This window comes from Pseudorasbora parva, chromosome 21 (genome assembly GCF_024679245.1).
Source record: "Pseudorasbora parva isolate DD20220531a chromosome 21, ASM2467924v1, whole genome shotgun sequence".
NCBI lineage: Eukaryota > Metazoa > Chordata > Actinopteri > Cypriniformes > Gobionidae > Pseudorasbora > Pseudorasbora parva.
Window position 1 is genome coordinate 36471289 of NC_090192.1, and position 14064 is coordinate 36485352.

At 40.0% G+C, this 14064-nt stretch overlaps 1 protein-coding gene across 9 annotated transcripts in view; it reads left to right on the forward strand.

The window, feature by feature from the left end:
• Positions 1-14064, forward strand: part of ebf3a (EBF transcription factor 3a) — a 96626-nt gene that overhangs the window by 54617 nt on the left and 27945 nt on the right. For all 9 annotated transcript variants that reach the window (XM_067429249.1, XM_067429250.1, XM_067429254.1 and 6 more), the window contains exons 7-8: positions 3973-4054; positions 9096-9213. In XM_067429249.1, coding sequence (XP_067285350.1) covers positions 3973-4054; positions 9096-9213 — 200 coding nt within the window. The remainder of the gene's footprint in view (positions 1-3972; positions 4055-9095; positions 9214-14064) is intronic.

The window sequence follows — 14064 nt, forward strand, 5'->3', positions numbered from 1 at the left end:
TGCAGTCCAAAATCTGAACTTTTTCTCATACAATTCAAATTCCAAAATGACCAAATAACCATAGTTCTGCTTTTCGCATTATTTGTATGCACCTGTAAAAAGTGATTCTTATGTTTGTTTTACCTGAAGAATTATGTTTAATTCAATGCGTTACTTGCAAGTTGTATTTTATTTGTGAAATGTACTAGCAGTTTCCTTTCAGAAGTAAATTCTTCTTTGTTTCCAGTGATGCTCTATCCTGTCTCGTTGTCACTTCTCCATTAGTTCTAGGAGACATTTCTGAGACAAAATTGATACTTCAACAACATCTGAGCTATGAAAGAGCTGTTATACTCTCCTCCAATTTTTCAACCGAGAACCAATTTAGCCTGCCACTGCTTTTAAAAGCGCAGTGCGCACTGAATTTGAGAGATCAAGATGATGGAGGCTCGGAAAGAGTAACCTTACCAGCAATTATGACGGGGGTTATGGGACAGAAGCATCGCCCCCTGCATTTATTTGTTTTTGCGTCTTTTGTGCTGAATGAAGTGGGATTAGTGTGAAGGAGAGGACGGAGGGGGGCTTCTCCTTTGAATGAGGGCAGGAAAACGATCCAATGATGGTTTGGGTTAAGATAAGAGCTAAGGGCTGTTATTGAGCTGATGTGCTTGAAACGTACCCCTTTTTTCCTCTCAATTACCTCAGCCTGTGAAGCCAAAGTCCTTTCAAACGACAAGCCCCCCGTCTTCTCTCTCTCTCTCTCTCTCTCTCTCTCTCTCTCTCTCTCTCTCTCTCATACACTCGTCCGCCACCATCATAAGGATTCAGCCCCTCTGGTCAGAAAGAGCGGTGAAGGACAGGTTGTATTAATTACTCTGCGCCGGCCGGCCAGATCATTTTATCACAGATTTGTCGACAAGTTGCAGTGGAAGCTAGAAGTCGAACGCCTCCGGTGAAGAACAAAAGCGAGGGAAGAAGGTCTCTGATGTGAAATTAAACACGTCTGCTTTGCTTTTTTCACTCTCTGACAAACCAAATTCGTGTCTTGTGTAATTGATAACTGCCTCGGCCAATTATTTTGCACGTTACAATACACAGAGGCCCCCTTTCGCTGCTACAGCTCTTCCATAATTAGCTATGCTAATATCCCTTTATTGGCCTTAATATTGCTCAACATCTCCATGGCATCCATAGGCCACCAGAGTCCTGTGTCCTGTCACAAATGCTGATTATTGAGAAGGATAGCTTTAATCAAACATAATTGCAGTTAATTTTTCCTTCCCTTCCTTGCTCTCCGTTGCCAGCATCTAATGCTGCGTTCTCCTTGATATTCCATTAAATGACTATTTAACTGCCTTCTTTATTTCCGACGGTCGCGAACATCACGGCAAAGTTCTGGAGCCATTTAGAGAGAGCAAAAAGGAGAGAGAACCGTGTGGCCGTAATTGCTTGCCTTTTCACAAAGGACTAATTTGCTCAATCCCCATGCAGAAGTGAAACGGCTCTAATTCAGACGAAATTACAGTGCTGTTGTGGACAGCAGCCGAATATCATTGTGTTCAGAAAGCTGTGGAAATTCACTTAATCAAACTCGGAGGTAAACAGACCCCGAGCGAACACGCGCTGCCACTGAACACGGTCTTAATGAGAGAGTGTGTGTTTTTGAACACTTTTGCGCATTAGCCTGTTGGTGATAATACCCTGCCATTTCGTTAATAATACTTTTAATGATTTTCTTTGACATTAATTGTAAATGTGTTTGGTTATGGTATTAGTGAATTAGAATATCAATAGAATGACAGGAAATTGCCGGAGATCTTATTATCTTGTGTGAGATAATAAGATTGGTCACAAAATGTGGTTAGATTTGTGCGTAAAAAAATAATATTAAGCAATAATATTTATTCAGTGAAAATAATTGTAAAGCAATTTTGCCTCTCAAATCATTGCTCTATTGACGATTATATTTACTGTAATAAAAACATAAATATGTTTATATGTACTTAATATATAAGATGAATATATATATATATATATATATATATATATATATATATATATATATATATATATATATATATATATATATATATATTTTTTTTTTTTTTTTACAGTAGTCTCTACATTATAAGGGTAAATGCCTTCCATGTTTTATAGTTTTCATGTTTTTTGCTGTATCTATTGAAATTGATGCAGTCCATCTCACTTTCAAACCTCTGAATGTGTGCTTCGCAATAATCTTTGAGTTAGCGCAAGTGTGTCCACCTGTGTACATGTGTGTGAAGCGATTTGTTTGCGGCTATAGAGTAGGAAAAAAAAAAAAACAAGTGAGAGAGCGAGAGAGAGAGATAGCGGATGAGAGAGGTAAATAAAGGCTATATTTCAGGCTTGATTTACTCCGATACCTGCTGTGAAACATTACAGCTCTATAGGGAAATAAAGACAGGGGCCGCGAATTACAGCTCGTAATACTCATTCTGATAATGGCCTGTCCAACAACTACCATACACACACTGTACACAATTAAAGCTAATGCTCTGATGTTTTTTGGCCTCTTCTGGCTGTTATGACTGCCATCTTTCTTTACGCCCACCCCAGCAATGCTGAAATTCGCTTTTTATTGACGGCAGTCACTAAAAATGTTCTGAAACTACCAAGGCCACCTTCGGGGCCCTTGCCTCGCCTTTCTCCTACTTTTCCTCAATCTGTCTCAATCCTAAACATTCCCTCTCTGTCGGGAGGAAAGGGTGACTGTATATAAATGAGAATTGGAAGTGGAGGGTGTTCAGGGTTGCAGATGTCATTTCACACAGTGATATATTACTTGGCTTGAGGTCCCATCGGAGAGTCCGAATGAGACTTCATCCTGCATACACACACTGTTTACCTAGTGAAATACATGTGTTAACTCAACACCGAGCACGATCTGCAATGCATGACATCGCAGCATGCAGGAAAGCGAGAGAACGAGAGACCTTTACGAAGTGCGTCCGGCCTCTCAAGGGTTGGAGGGCTGAGGTAAATATTGGTCGACATGGACATCCATATACGAAGACAAATTTCCCACTTGCTGGAGAAACCACAGTCCCTATTTTTATGCTAAGTCAGTTCACTCTAATAGGTCAGGCATCTATCTATCCGTCCTACAAGTGGTCTTCCTCTTAAACAAATCGCTTCCTGTGATACAAGGAGTGTGGTACCATCTGTACGAGCGTTCAACTTCCTCTTCCCTAAAGCCCCTCTTCCATCTCAACACCTCTCTTGAAGGACTCTTGAAGGGTCTCTTTACCTCTTAAAAACACCAGGTTGTGGTTCTTGAGGTGCGCTTGTGCGAGGGCCCGTCCGACGGGACCTTCCCTGACTCTCGCTCACACATGACATTTGCCGAACAGATTATGCAGTTAGTAATTTGCGCAATAATTACCGGGTGCTGTTGTCCCGGTAGCGGGGTGTGTCTAATTGTCTAACAGGACTGTAAGTTTGCGGGCCGCTCTCACCTCGTTAGGTCTCCTACCCCGTTCGCCGGTCCTCGTCTGTGATGAGCAGGGCTCAGGTGTGCTGGTTTACCTCCCCATTGAGCACGTTAAGCCTTAATTACAGGGTAGAGCAGGGGAGGAAAGAGGGGGGCGGAATATTAACTGACTTCCTGTCAGTGACGGGCAGATGGGTTCTGTGGGGAACTGTGGGATTTGGATGCGTCAGCCACACGGACAGACTGAAAAACAGATAAACAGAGAGACAGGGAGGTCGTGGGAGGGTGAGGAACAAAACACTAATGATCATTACTCTGAGGGGAATTATCTAGAAACAAGGTGAATCCAGCTGTCGGTTTGATCGCGCTTTTGTGCTAGTCGTGTTGTGCGTGGACATCCCGGACTCGCTCTGCTATGAAGTCTACAGCTGTATTTCGTGCTATCGATTTGTTCCGTGCGGGTTTTGCGCTGGATTGATTGTCTAACGTGGAGTTTTCCCTCTCTTTGTCTTCTCTCGCAGGTTCTTTTTGAAATTCTTCCTCAAGTGTAATCAGAACTGCCTGAAGAATGCAGGAAACCCACGGGACATGCGCAGATTCCAGGTAATGTTTTCTTTTTTTCTCCACACACACACACACACACACACACACACACACACACACACACACACACACACACACACACACACACACACACACACACACACACACACACACTCTCTCTCTCTCTAATGTGAAAACAGGCTGCTCGCTGGGGTTGCTGTATGGTGTATTACTTTGTGGATATATTTAAACGGGCTGCCTTGACCCGGTCGAAGGCCAGAGCTGTCTCCTCCAGAGATGCTTCGATTCTGCAATTCTGCTCAAGCACATTCCAAACGTTACACACACACACACACGCACACACAAATAAACCTTCAGGATCTATCGTATCTATTGTTCCTCTATACATGATGTGCATTATACTCCACAAATGTATATATCTAGACCACTTTCATTTATTTATGTACATCTGTATCTATCTGGTATCATCCAATCACAGATACGTTACTAGATACAGTACACAGAAAGGCCGTAGCCTTGGACTTCATTACGTGTGTGTGTGTGTGTGTGTGACAGCTCCGCTTAACCCAGTGCTGCCTGTGAGGATGTGTGTTTATATACTTGTGGTTATATAGATGTATTGTTGAGCAGGCAGCAGTGGTGCAGCCGCTTGCACAACTTTCATTTTTCATGCTTTGGGACGTCAAGTGTCTTCACTGATATTGATCCATGCGTCCAGAGCAGAAGGTCAGAGCCGGCGTGAGAGGAAGTGTCCTTTCTGTCTGCACGGCGAGTAAAAGAAACATCCGTCACTGCGGATGTGCCTCCCCACAATAAAGTCACTGGACCTCTCTTTCTTTCGCTATAACAGCATGTCTGGGTTTTCAGCCTATTTACACTTCCTCTGCCTCAGCACCTGGTGTGTGTGTGTGTGTTTGTGTGTGGAGAGACATACTAATACTACTCGATCCCCAAAGAGCACTCCTTTCTGTTCATTCATCATTCTCTCTTCTTCATCAGCGGTTACCTGTGGAATCTGTTCATATCTCCACAAAACTTCCTTTAAGGAAACATCACCCTTCACAACCCAATCGTTCCCTTCTACTATCCACGCTCTGGTGTTTACATTCTAAATAATTTAAAAAGCCCTGAGGGGAGAGCTTATGACAGCATCACTTAAAAAAAATCACAATCAACAGACAATTCCAACCAAAAGCCGCCTGTGAGACAAATGACCCAAACCTGTGATGGCTGTCAGTCTGTGAGTGGAGTCCATTAGCAAGACACCTCTCCTCCAGCGCTAACCCTTCAACTCTGCTCTGCTAAACTAAATGCCACCTCCAGAATAAATTTCACTCATGTTCCTTTCTCCATGATCTCATGGCAAGGTCATGCTTTCGGGGTCCCTGTCTTCCCCCATTTGCCATTCCATTTTCCTTCTTTTTTTTCCTGCCATTTCCTCTCTTATTTCTCTATTTTTCCTGTCTTGAACTCAGCTAAGAGAGCAGAATATTATCTAGAGGCTTATTCACACCATGCCTGTTGTTTTTAGTTTTTGGCAGTACAGAGAATCTGAAACTAATTTAAAGTATCTTGCAAATATTAAGCCGTCAGTTTTTGGTTCTTTTAGGTTTTTAAAATATTTTACTTTTTTAAATAAAAAATAAAATAAAAAAAAATATTTTAAATGTATATATATATATATATATATATATATATATATATATATATAAACAATACAATAATAATGATAAATAAAATAACGGTAAGGTTTTTTATGTTTTTAAAGAAGTCTAGTCTGATCACCAAGGCTGCATTTATGTTATTAGATATACAAAAATAAAAACTTTAATATTATGAAATATTATTAAAATATAAAATAAATGTTTTCTATTTGAATATATTTTAAAGTGTAATTTATTCCTGTGATCAAAGCTGACTTTTCAGATGATCCTTCAGAAATCATTCTACTATGATGATTTACTGCTCAAGAACCATTTATGATTATTATTAATGTTGAAACAGTTGTGTTTTTTTTTTTTAGGATTCTTTGATGAATAGAAAGTTCAAAAGAACAGCATTTATCTGAAATATAAAGCTTTTGCAACATTATAAATGTCTATACTGTCACTTGATCAATTTAATGCATCCCTGCTAAATGAATGTATTCATTTCTTTAAGTTCTTTCCCAAAGAAATAAATACAATAAAAATCTTACAGACCAAAAATATTTAAATAGTAGTACAATGTTATAAAACCTTTTTATTTCAGATAAATGCTGTTCTTTTGAACGTTCTATTCATCAAAGAATCCCATTTTTTTTGGACAATTTTCACCCCCCCCCCCCCAATTTTATGAACGTTTTTTCTGCTTAATACTTCATTTCAGCATCCAAACATTTTATCTAAGAGGCAAAACATAATTTTGTGAATATTTTAAAGCATCTTATTTGTTGTGAACAGGCCTCAAGTATCATCCTTACTGTGACTCTTGACTGTGAACGTGACAGAGGGAATATCCCAGATTGTATCTGCTCCACTTCCACCTCAGACCCCCCACAACACGACAGCCCACCCCCCTCAAACCCCGTCCCTCATTCAGATGCTAAACGACCCTCATTCTCTCAATGCAACTGTATGGGCAGCCCTCTTTAGTAAACAGATCAACATAAACAAAGAAAACCCCCTCATCTGCTACCACAGGGGCTCTTCTCAAATTCTCTTTTTTTTTCTTTTGAGGGTCTGCCACCCTTCTCCATAACGGCTCTTACTCAAGCTGTGACTAATAAGATAAAACAGCTAATCAATAAATCTATAGATCAATGTAATAGGGTGAGCTAGCGATCTGTGGGCCGTTTGAGTGGCTGCTAATGGATGATGGAGCAGATGAGAGACTCTCCACTTCTTTCTGTTCACCTTAAGTGGCAGATTAAACACTAATTGTAGCTTTTTGTTAAAAAAAAAAAAGCCAGAGCGCTTCAAAATGGAGGCCCTTCTTTGATTGACAAGGGCTTGGCTGGTTCTTCCCAGACAAGCCTCTCGTCCTTTATCTAACACACGCACTCTTCTAACCGCCCAAGTGTCTCCTTTAAATAGGAAAAAAGAAGCTCTCCTTCTTACAAAGGTTAATTATATTCTTCAAACGAGAAATTAAATGCGCTTTATATAGAGTCGATTCCTGCACGGCGGTTCATTTGGAGAAAGAAATACGAGACCTATTGCAGCCGAGGACTATAGGAACAAGACAATGTTAAACATTTTTCACCTTCATTAACCTAATATGATTTCCTGTTCGACACCCAAAATTAGTGTACTCCATTTTTGGAGAAGGACAAACGTTTTAGAATGGGTATTGAGGAATTTCAAGACCCATTTGGAAACATGTCGAATGCATGCACACTTTATTATCTTATTATTTTAAGTGAACGTGTTTATTTGGAACTCTCTAAGCTGAATTGATCCGTAGCTAACGGCAGCCTGTTCGGATTCAGACGGGGTCATTAACAGTCAGACGGCGTTCCAGCTTACACGGAGCGTATTGAACCGCGCAAGTCATCTTTAGTTGCTTAAGGTGTGAAAACAGTCTCTTTTTTCAGAATGGAGTGATATAACTTATTGTTTTAATAATGTAAAGCCCACAGGGAGTTGTTCCACCAAACCCAGTAAGACTGCAAAAACGAGCAACTTTTCCCTTGTTTCGCTCCCTCCTGCTTGGCTTGGAAAACAAACAATGGGCACAGGTTCAAGCTCTAGCGCTTAGCGAGGCAAATGTGTTTGCGGTTATTGTTTCGAAGGTGTGGAGTGGTCGCACGGTTGTCAGCATTCAAAATAAAGCCTTGCTGGTACGGAGGAGAGAAGTCAAACAAACAAAGCCGTGTGGCGCGTGTGCGTCCGTGTCCAAAGGACCCTACTGATCAGAGGCGCACCGGGTTCATCCGCTAACTGAGAGACCTGCTCTCATGTTGAGTCGACACCACAGGCCAAAAAGGCTTTTTGTGTTCGTTTTCTCGCAAATAAGACCCACAACAAAGAGCAAGCTGCAAAAAAAGAGCAGCGGTTTCTGATAAAGACCCCGCAGAATCCCTCAGAAGTGTCCCTCTTCTGGCCTTTAAGTGCTCAAAAAGGCCTCTGGTCAAAAAAAGGCCTGATATTTTTTGGATGCCAAATGATCCTTTCAGTTGAATGGAGTCGATTCTAAGTTTAAGTAGAGTCTGTTATATTGACTTCATATTTATGGTAAGACATGTGAAATAACTAGTGCTGGCAAATCGATTAATCATGATAAATCGCAGCTAACATACGTTTTTTTTACACAAAACCCTCTAAATCCGACTGACATTTTTGTCATTTACCGGTAATTCTGAATGGGCTGAGCCTGGGATTTAGTGGGTTTGAAGTAAAAGTGATGTGTGTGTGTGTGTGTGTGTGTGTGTCAATGTATATATATATATATATATATATATATATATATATATATATATATATATATATATATATATATATATATATATATATATATATATATATATATATATGTTTGTATATATATATGTTTGTATGTATATATATATATATATATATATGTTTGTATATATATATATTTGTATGTATATATATATATATATATATGTTTGTATATATATATATTTGTATGTATATATATATATATATATATATATATATATATATATATATATATATATATATATATATAAACATTTTTGTTATATGTGATTAATCGATTTGACAGTGACAGAAATATTATATATAACTTTATCATACCAAACTCTTTGATTTTTTTTTAAATTGTAACTTGATTGATTGACTGATTGATTGATTGATTGATTAGTTGAAGGTTTTTCACATAAAGTTTAAGCATGAATACAGCAGTTATTACTTCATTATTTGGAACATTGTTTTTTTTAGTTTATAATATTTAATATATTCAATATTATTTGAATTGCGAACAATTAATTTAGTTTTAAAGGTCTGTTCATACCAAGAGAAGTAATGTGAAGCAATGCATCTCTATGATCTTCTTCACACAGGCCCAATGTAGAGACTGAACATGCCTTCAAACAATCTTTACGTTTTCTTCACAGGTCGTTGTATCGACAACAGTTAATGTGGACGGTCACGTGTTGGCCGTGTCGGACAACATGTTTGTCCACAACAACTCAAAACACGGCAGAAGAGCCCGCCGCCTAGACCCCTCAGAAGGTACGGCCACTCCTTATCTGGAGAATGGTAGGCACATTTCCCATAACACTATTATTTGCAGAGCTTCTCTCACTTTCACCCTCTGTTTTCCTGCCTTTCCCCTTTTCTCATTTTTAGCTCACATTCTTTTAGTCATTCACATTGCCTCTTTTCGCTCATCCACGAAACATGGTAGTGAAACTTTAGAGGAAACATGGCTAGTTCATCTTTTAGAGAATATTCATGCTTTCTCTGTTTGCTGAAAAAGCATTTCAGAGCTTTCATGATGTTTCTAACTGCTTAATTCATCACTAATTGATTGTTACTATTATTACTGATGTTATTGCAGTTATTTAAAAAAGAAATATAGGTTTGGATATTTTTTATGAATGATTTTGGGCCACATTTTTGTCATTCTGAAAGCTGTGTCTGAGGGAATTGGATCACAAATTGAATCAAAATTTTAGCACAGACCACAAATATGTGCATGCATTTAATGAACACATTAATATTAAATATTCTGGCTAATATTCGTCGCTAGTACATTGAATACATTTTAATGTGAACATTCCTCTAAATTCAGTGCAGAAAACTGATATCATCCAGGCTTGGATCTAATCTTTATAAAGCAAGTCCTCTGATGGGTAAAATTCAGATTTTGCTGCTTTGTTAGCCTGAGCTGGTTTTGATCACTCTACTTCAGCACTCAAATCTCTGGGCTAAGCATTAAAACAGAACATAATCTTTGCTCATTAAAAAACATAACATTAGTATTTTCTTTGTCTTAATCAGTCCGTAATTACCATATCAACCAAAGCTCCAGTAATATTTAATGATGCAAGAGAAATCGCATCCAATTCCGACTCGTGTGAGACAAAAAACCCCAGCAAAAATATTTGTTTTCTGTTTCTCTGCCTTTTGCATTAGCGTCGGTGAAAAGCAGTACAGAAGTAGCGTAATTGAACGTTTGTGCCCTGAGCGCTCGAGTGTTTGGTATGCTGACGTTTTGTTTGTCTCTCTGCTGTAGTTGCTTGATAGTAGGTGTGTTTTCCTTAGCAACCGCCTTTAATTAGGAGAGCAATTAAGAAGGTTGAGGCCTCTCCCCTCGTCTGCCTGAGTCCCGTGAGACTGAGAGAGAGAGAGAGAGAGAAAGAAAAAAACATGGCCCAACCCAAACACTGCCGAGGCTATCCTTCTTCAAAGCCTGGTTTTATTATAAATCTTTTTCTAAGCTTCCATTACTGTGTTTACAACCATCATATAGTTGATCTGCGGTCGGATTTCAGCGGTTTTATTGTTAGAAGAGGATGTGCATGGACAAAAGTATGTTTCATAAAATACGATTTTACAGTTTCCATCAAAAACGTTCTTTCGTACCCATTATTAGGCCTCACGTATGATAGTCCCGGTCAGATTTAAATGAACTCGTTCCCTCTCGTGGTGAATTCTGACAGTACTGTAACAAGTGGCGGCGATATTCCTGACAACTCTTTTAAATTTCCGACTGTTTTAAAAGCTCACCTCCTCCTTAAACACCCACCGGCCTTCTCTCACCACTTAGTTACCTGCTGTTTCACCCGCCCCATATGGCAAATTTGGGCCGTAGTGAATATTACAGCTACCTATCTAATATCTGGCCCTTTAAGGGTGACCGGGGGGTCGTTAAAATGGAGCGAAAGAGTTTCGGAGTGTCCGAACTTGCCGTTTAATCACTCCTTTAAACTCGAGAGAATGTTTAAGACTTATCATTTGGCTGAGAAGGAAATGAGAGAAAGGTTCAACCTGTCATCTCTTTCCATTCAAGAGCCTCTAGCACACATGTACAGGATATATAGTCGTAAAATATAAATTCGTCCATATTTACGGTCAAGTCCAGGTCTGCGGCGCAGATACAGGGTGGTTTAGATTAGAAACACATTCTTGAAAGTGATAAATGCAAGCCGAGAGAGCACGAAAGCGGCCACGGGGAGGTCCTACCGTTTCTCCTGTCCTCTCACACTTTTATCTAATCATCTAATTCAGGCGAATTTTCCCGGACAGTGAATTTACTCTGCCTTCTGATCTTCAACTTAAAGTAATTCCCTTCGCATGGCCCAGCGGACCCTCACCGTTGCTGTGCTCTCCAAGCACATGAGCCCCTTTCATTATTTACAGCTGGAGAATGAAACCTGGGGGAGGAGAAAGAGGCGAGCGCACGCTATAGGAGGGTTTCTTTTGCATTAGCGCCATTTAGATACGCCATGCAGAAACATATGTACAAATTCACACAGGCGCGAACACGCTCTGATCCAAACGGCCCCATCTGCACATAGCCAGACACAACATACACAATCGACACCCCCTCCTCCCGGGTCCAAAAGCACACACTCCCCGAAACGGTAACCATTTAGTGTTCATTCCGCCAAAGCAAGTAAATATAGTGATGCACAAAACCGAAAGGAGTAGGAAGACATTTAGAGCAAGGAAAAGAAAGTCTCTCTTGCGGCGCACGCACACCCCCTCCGGTCTGGGCCTACAGCTCCGGGTTGATTTGCATACCAAGTGGCGGTAATGTTGTTAGGTTTATGCAATAAAGACGAGCGGTCGGCGTCTGTGAGGCCGTAGCCAGTTAGAGAGGACAGATGGGCCGACGTGAGGTAAGAGCTCTAATCCCATCAGCGCCGGGATCAGCCTGCCATCTGGACATCCCCTGCACAATTACAAGACATTTTACGCGCTGGAACAAAGGAAGGTTGCAGCAGGCAGGATGGGACCTGTTAGAGTGCCTCAATATTGGGGAGCGCGGCGAAGAAGGTGACAAACGCGCCGGCCGCCATGTTGCCATGGAAGACGACTCAAGTCTGATTAAAGCTTCACACCAAGACACCGTGGCGTTCTGTAAACAATACACACGGGAAAACACACGCGCGGTCTTGCTTGTTGACCGTCCACTTCAGCCAGAGGAAGCCGGATGAAACAAAGCCAGCGATTTCCCACAGAAATTTACACATGCATGCAGATTCTTTTTTGCGAGACTAAAATAATGATTTAGCATTAGTTTATATTCTTTTACAAATGTTACCACACCTTTACTGTCTCGATAACGTGCACTGGCTATTAAAATTAGGGAGTAGCATCCAATTATCATCTTAAATAAAATTAACTGTGTAAAAATGCAGTAAAGTTTTGTTGTAAAAACGAATATAAATTTTAAATTTTATATATATATATATATATATATATATATATATATATATATATATATATATATATATGTACACACACATGCAATTAATAAAATAATATCATTATATTTAAAATGAGAAATATTGTAAATTATTGGATTATTATATTTTTTAAAGTATGATATTATTTGTAGTAACACGAAAATATGTTTTGTGGTATTTTTGGCAATTCAGATGATCCAAGCATTCAGAAAATGTGCATATTGCGCACTTCAAAAATACTCCAGGTAATACGTCAGTATGCTATTCTGAACATAACCTGAGCCACATCCCCTGCTAAATTGTTCTCCCTTGTTAAAACACGTTCCTGCCCGTCACTTCCTAGTGGAGTGTTGAACTTGGCCTCTCCGGGCCGCCATAGACCATGTCTGCTTTCTCCAATTTCCATCATCCGCTTGAGTGCATTTCGCACGTATATCATTAGCTGACGAACACAGGCTGTGTAATTCACTCCTTTATGCTTCCCATTCAACACATGTTCCCTCTCTATATTCAAGCAGAATGTATGCAAATGCTCCGCGGCGGAGAGGGGAGAGGGGAGAGGGGTCTGGCAGCCCTTTCTCTAGAATGGCGGGGGGGAGCGTTGCGAATTCCGAGGCAATGCGTGGTGATCTCAGGCCACAGCTGCCAGACTGCCCCTCTCGTGGGCCCGTTCTCACCTCGCACACACGCACATGCGCTCACGTGCTCGCAGCCCCTTCCTTCTGCTCACCTACACAAAGTAAATTTGTTTACTGTAATTTTTGGTGAATGATTTGCTATAATTGGTTGCGCTGATGAAGGTCAGTCCCTATGAGGAGTCGTGTCTGTCTTCGGAGACTTGATCCTCTTTCAAACGCTCTGCCTGCAATTAAGAAAAGCAAATGTCATTCCCAAGCCTTAGAAATGAAAATTTGTATGAACTTATTAGCATGAAGTCAACAGCTCTAGTTAAGGGCGAGCTCCCAGTGTGTGTGTGTGTGTGTGAGAGCGAGCTCAGGGCTTCTGGTGCTCTGGGAGCTGAGAGGAATGAGTAAATATAACCTCCACTAGTCCAACATTAAGGCAAACAAAGAGAGCTGCCTTGTCTGGGCTGTTCTACACAACAATACCTAATGTTGAGAGAGACACCTGCACACACACAAGGGCTTAACCTTACAGGTTTACCTCATGTAACGGTCATAAATATATCATTTAATGCATTAGTGGTGGAGCTTAATAAGTATTTGAACAAACCCCTAACCTTAAGTATTCCATTTAGGCACGCAACATGTCCCAGACGGCGATCCGACTTCTGTTGTGAAGAATTAAACAGACAATACAGGACTAACAGCATCATTATTTATGATTTAATATTTCTTAATTCAACAGCCTAGATTCATTGTCAGTTATTATAATACTACATTATTATCAAATATAAAATTCATATAATGTACATTACGTATTCAAATATTTAAGCTAATAGTATTTTGGCATTGAAATCATAGAGAAAACAATGTGAGAGCAGCATTAGTATTGGCATAAGAGGCGTATATTGAATATTTTTTGGTCATAAAATGATGTCAGAGTCTGCGGGCTGATGAAAATGATGTCAGACACTTTTAATGGAGGGGAGAGATTTTAAGCTGAGAGGGTTTCCAAAGAGGCCAACCATCTTCTGTGCATTATT